The sequence below is a fragment of the Tauraco erythrolophus genome, chromosome 19 (genome assembly GCF_009769465.1).
Source record: "Tauraco erythrolophus isolate bTauEry1 chromosome 19, bTauEry1.pri, whole genome shotgun sequence".
NCBI classification, from domain to species: domain Eukaryota; kingdom Metazoa; phylum Chordata; class Aves; order Musophagiformes; family Musophagidae; genus Tauraco; species Tauraco erythrolophus.
In genome coordinates, this window is record NC_141483.1 from 13,187,051 (window position 1) to 13,193,149 (window position 6,099).

Sequence of the window (6,099 nt, forward strand, 5' to 3'; positions counted from 1 at the left end):
GAAAAAACCCACAACAAAACAACAAGCCAACAGATCTTGACTACACATTTAAGTACAAAATTAAGAATTTTACTGGGTTAGCAGGTTGCAAGCACCCATCAGATATGCTACTCCATATTTCTCAAAATAAACACATTCCTCTGTTTACTGTAGCAATAAGGAAAAGAAAAAAGATACACAGTACCCATAGTTCAGTTCCTACAAAGTAAAATGGAATCACAATTACTTCTCACGGGTTTATCACCCCCACTCATCAGTTAGTCTCTCAGGTGGTATTGAGCAATCTGAGTTCAGCTAAAAAAGCATGCCAGTGGAATGTTCTGCAGCAATCCTTATCTTGTGCCCCATACTTGTTGCTACTGACCTTAACAGGTAGCTTTTGGGGTGATTTCAGGGCAAAGCCTGCAACGTTTTTACTGGTACATATGAATTCCTCCAAGAGTAGCTCTGCTCACCTTTTAACATAGGTTAGGTTATACTCATGCTAATTTACAGGCTGCAATCATCTTTGGACTAAATCACAGTATATTGTTTTAATCTAAACATGGATATCTGCTACTAGAAAACATTCCCAGAGCATTCACTTCTAAGTCAGCTTAGGAGTCAAAGAAATAACTGGGGGGGAAAATGCACTTAGGATGTTGTATTAAAACTTAAGGTTTTGGTAGAGTTTATAGTTTATGCTGCATCCTGTAGAAGAAAAATCACTATTAAGTGTGATGCAAGGATAAGATTGCCTGGTTAAGCACACATCACTGTTTAAAGCATATACACTTTACCAAAGAATTATTCTACATCAGATGCAGTTAACATCTCGCAACGTGTCAAAGTCATTTATACAAAGCAAGCTGGTTTTATGTAAATACTGCAGATCTGAGTACGTGATACACAAGTAACGAGAATTAAAAGTCATAGTTCAATGGAAAATTAAACATCCTCTTATTTGCACCTAGAAAGTCAGGCTATGAAGGGCCCTGAACTGCTGAGACATACTCTACAAGTTTATTTCTGCATAGGCTTCTCAGATTGAACAAAACACCAAGACAAGGCCCAAGCCTATCACAGATCCATTTACTCACCATCAGAAATTATTTATATTGTTTCTCTTCAAAAAGTCATACTTAAGGCCAATAATACTGCTGAAGAACAGCATATGACTCCTACAGTCAACTAGGGTGACACAGATTCAGCTATTTTACTGACGTATACCTGACAGGATATGTGGGGTAGAGGACACAAAAGGTACTTTGAACACAGAAGCTTATATTGTACTTGGGATGTTTCTGCACAAAAATCTAATGCGGATCTCAAAATTAAAGATAGCTGTTTCTATGCAGTCAGTCATTACAGTATGAATCTAATGTGATTTATGATCACAACACAATCACCAGAAAAGCCTCCATGACACAAAGCAATAATCTATATACCTCCAGATCCTGTCATACCTGAATCTTCAACATTTTTAATTGACCATGTACAGCTGGTAAAGAATACTGCTGCATTCCCTGCCCTAACAGCTTCTATGCCTTTCCTGAAAGCATACGTAAATGTGCTGCCACTAGCACATACTCCTATTGATCATCTGAAAAGCCAAATTCAAATTAGAGTAAGTTTTCAGTGACACACTAAAAAAAAAAAACACCTTAAAAAATTAAGTTAGCGTTACATATTCCAGCCCAATTCCACCACTCAGCCCCACGTCTAGTAACTCAAAGACTTGGGGGCTTTTGGAGTCATTTGTTCTGAAGTCTGTGGCAAGCCACCTTTTCCCATCCCTTGTTATTCAAAGGAAACCACTTACTTATATAAGCATCTGAATGAAAATTCCCCTTTAGACATACACAGGCCTAGAAGTCCTCAGTTAAAAGTTATTTTACACAGGAGCCATTGTTTCGGTTGGTATGCTATACAGTGTCCTACTTTCTACTGAAGTGCTACAGTTTACGGTCTATCAAACAATAAATCATAGTAAAAAGCAGTCACTGAAGTGAGAATCAGCACTTCAGTAAGCTCCACCGTACGATTCCGTGGGATCTGACACTGCCTCCAGGAAAAGTCAGAAGTCTTGACTCATTGAAGAGCAGCTCTCAACAGTATTAGTCAACATACAAAACCAACGCAAATTTAACTGACTCCATTTTACGTCTAATTATCCATTTCAAGATCTCTAAGGTACTGGGAGTTTTCCATGCCTTGCAACAGTACAAATGGAAAAAAATGTATTTCTAAGGCTTGTAAAAGACAGCATAATAAACACACCGAAGTTAAGCTCTAGCATTAAGTTCTTCTACTGGAATGACTTAGCATAATTTGTCATGTCAGCATTATGTACAATTCCAGTTTTAACACGGTATTTTCAAGTGTTCTCATGGAACAATTACTGTCCACAAGCCTGACACAGCTACGTACTCTATTCAAAACGTTTTCAGGAACATCAAAATTTAGGTGATGTTAGTTACATCCAATTTTCACAGTAATACAGTCTTTATATCAACATACTCAACAGTTCTTTACAGCTACTACAAAAGTCTCTAATATGCTTTCTTCATGAAAAAGTGTTAAAACCTGAGAAAAACAGAGAACAGATGATCACCTTCTGAGCAAGGAACAAGTCAGAAACACACAAAAAGGCAGTGCTTTTAAAGTACCAAAATTATCATATATCTATGTTTTTCTTGTACATTTCACCAAAAAGAGAAAAATCTTTACGATTAACATCAATTTATAGTGGGAATCCATAACTCTTAAGTAGGAGACAGAAAAGGCAGAGCAGTAGCCCAAGGTCATACACCACGCCAGTTGCACAGAAGCGGAGAACCCAGATGTACCCCACACTCCGTTAGACTACAGTCTCCTCTTAATTAGACAGGAAAATTAAGCATACTGAAAGAAAGAAACTGAATCCAGTTACTAACCAAGTTTTCAAAGAGGGCTTGGCAGTGTATGTTCTATGACCTCTTGTTAGTCTGGTATCATACTTACTCAAATTCAGCAATGAAAGCTATAAGTTTTGCTGAATTTGATTTTTCACTTATTTGGTTATAATAAAAACAAATAAGGCACATTGGCATGAAAGGTTAGCAAACTTCTGTACTGTCATTTATCTCATGAGATAAGAGAAACACTCCTGACCTTTCAGGAACAGAAATACATCCCCTTCTCGCCCTCTGGGAAGGGAAAATGGGAAAGAAGAGCGGGGGAAAAAAAGCTTTTGAATGACCTATTTATTCAATTTTCTATAGCCAGTCTGATTGCCTCCCCAGGAAACAGAAGAGAGAGCAAAGCACATCTGTCTCCCTGGTCAAGATCAATGCCACCAGTCATTCCTCAACTGGTAACAGTATATGCACACCAAAACCCAAACCACTTTGAAAGGTGTCAGTGTGGGGACAGCTGAAGCCTCTCTCGGTGGAGGATCGGCGACAGTATATACTGCAGCAGCCACAACAGGGCAACCCTTCTCCCATCAAACAGAACAGCCTCAAAGTACATTCACCTCTGCCCTTCGCTAAAGAGTCACCACAATTTCCACTCCCTCCAAGAGCTGCAGCATTTATTTTTTTTTTTAAAAAGTAGTTAACTACAATTCCAAGGCAAAGCCTACTATAAACTTTTACTTCTACCTAAAAAATTTAATATTCTGCATGCTTTTGTTTCTATTGCCCAGCTCCCCAAGACATGGTCTTCATACTCCTTCTACATGTACCCTTTGCTTACTTTTTCAGTTTTTCAGCAAACACATACCTTTTCCACACTATGTATAAAGATTGCCTAAACACGCTTTAAAAAAAAAAATTAACTTAAAAGTGTTCTTGTTCTTTTAATCTTGTATGCAAAGCAAGATGTCCATTTAACAACTAGACTATCCAAAGGTCAGTTACCAAATTTGGTCAACAATGGTGCCATCACTGCCGTCATCATTCTTGTCACTGTCAAAAGCAACAACTGTCACCTTGCTATTATCAGGAAGGGAAGGCAACTGGAATATTCGCCATGTAAATTCTATTTACAGTCCGCATTGCATCCAAAAATGTCTTCCAATGATTATACATTGAGCTTGATAACGATTAACTCAACGGCAAGAAGAATGTCCAGTTAAAATGCAAGTTAAACACTTACTCAAGGTTAGTTGTGAAAGCCAACAAAAGCATTGGGAAATCCCACTTCAAATAAGCAAACTAAGCTGAATGAGAAGCACTTTTTAAAATACCTGTCTAGTTTCATTACGTACTTACGACTCATGCAATGAAAGATTCCCTGAAATTTTGTTTTCCAGCATATAGAAACCTCTTCACAAGGCAACTAATTTAAGAGTTAGCAATTTACTTCGCATCTTATACTCCTACCTTTTGAGAAAGGGAATAACTTCAGTATGTACAGTTCCTATACATTGGAACGTGTCATTCCGTGATATAGAAGCCAATGAAACAAAAAAATTCATACTTACAAAAGATATGCAAGCTGCCAGCAACAAAATTCTAACTAGTAAGTCTTCAAATTGTTCAATCACAAGCTCAAGTAAGGTTTTTCCTGCAATATATAACAGAGCCATTTAGTATTGCACATTAAAAAAAAAAAAAGAATCATTAACACGAATTAGCAGAAGATTTCATGTACATGCTTACCTTCCTCAGCCGGTAACTCTGTCCATTAAAGATTTTCCCAGGAAGCATGTCAAAGAAATCATTGAAGAAACACATTAGAGCGTTATAAAGCATCCACCAGATATTGTTCCTAAATTGTACATTCAACAGGGTTGGATTTGACAGGCAAACTGAAAACCCCATTAAGGCAGCTCCATCACAGCATCTGAATAGGCCCGATAGTTTTGCATTTTAAGACACATACAAGTTAGCCGGCATGTGCCAAGGGTTATAATTCAGCCAAGTCATCACTCCAGCGAGCTGCGGGACTTCTGCTGTTGCTGCACACAAAGGGTCAAAGGCTCAAAATGCTTTTCCAACGCTTTCTGACCAAGGTTTTCCTCCACATTCACTTAAAAAAAAAAAACGAACCACCGAACTTGGTTCAAAATATTTCAAATTCTTTCCTCCAAGGATATTTTCTTATTTCTGCCCTCCCCTTTATTTCCCCACAGCTAGATTTATTAATTCAAGAGGCACAAGAGCAGTGTTAAAGATAAAAAAAAAAAAAAAACAACAAACCCCACCGTATAATCATCTTGTAGCTTTTCATTTTCACACAACGGCATAGGAGTTCAAAAGGGACTAGGAAGGCCAAGCAACAAGGATTAAAAAAAGGGAACACCTTCTCGGATGAATTCTGTGCTCCATCTCGAAAGAATGTAAAATAAGGGACAGAAAGGCACTGAAAAGCAGGGGAAAATGAAGGTCAAGACGGACAAAAAAAAAAAACTCAACACAACCCACAGCGCTTCATTTCAGAATGGAAGAAGGTTTCCCACCGCTAAGGTGAAAGGAAACGGAGGTGACATCCTCCTTCCCAGAGCAGCCCCGTCAGCTCGGGGTATGAAAGAAACCCACGAGGTGGAGTTCAAGTCAGCCATCTTCTCTCCCTCGCTCCTATTCCGGGTCCTGCAAGAGATGCCGGCTTCGCAAAGACACGCACGCCAGGCCTTGGAGCAGGGCCCCGGGAAGGATGAGCGAAGAGGAAGGGGTGGAAAAGGGAGGAGAGGAGGGGGAAGACGAGAGCCAGCGACAGCATCCCCGCGGCGGAGGGAGGCGGGCGGCGCGGGGCCGCTTCACTTACCGTTGGAGCCCCATTTCTCCTTCAGCTTCTTCACTTGCTCCAGGCTGAGCCCGGTGCTTTCGTTGACGCCGAAATAAGCCAAAACTTCCTCCACAGTCTTTGTGTGCGCGTTCTCCATGGCTGGGGCAGGGAGCGGCAAATGGTGCCTCGCCTCTCCTTCCTCCTCAGCGGCGGCGGGCGCGGCAGCGAGCCCCCTCCTCAGCTCCTCGCTCTCTCCCCCACCGCCCCCGTGCTATCACCATAGACCCCTCCCGCAGCAGAGAGGAGCCCCCGAGCCCACCTCAACGCCTCGCTCTTCCCGAAGGAGGCGGGAGAGGGTGGGGGAAAAAAAATATTAAGAATTTAAAATTAAAAAAAAAAAAAGGAGGG

At 40.5% G+C, this 6,099-nt stretch overlaps 1 protein-coding gene across 2 annotated transcripts in view; it reads right to left on the minus strand.

Annotated features, from left to right (window-relative positions):
- The window catches only part of ATP2A2 (ATPase sarcoplasmic/endoplasmic reticulum Ca2+ transporting 2), a 40,704-nt gene extending 34,819 nt beyond the window's left edge, over positions 1 to 5,885 (minus strand). For both annotated transcript variants that reach the window (XM_086623235.1, XM_086623234.1), the window contains exons 1-3: positions 5,731 to 5,885; positions 4,626 to 4,643; positions 4,448 to 4,530 (exon numbers count right to left, since the gene is read on the minus strand). In XM_086623235.1, the coding sequence (XP_086479361.1) occupies positions 4,448 to 4,530; positions 4,626 to 4,643; positions 5,731 to 5,848 (219 nt within the window). In that variant the 5' untranslated portion in view covers positions 5,849 to 5,885. The remainder of the gene's footprint in view (positions 1 to 4,447; positions 4,531 to 4,625; positions 4,644 to 5,730) is intronic.
- Between the last annotated feature and the right edge of the window lie 214 nt (positions 5,886 to 6,099).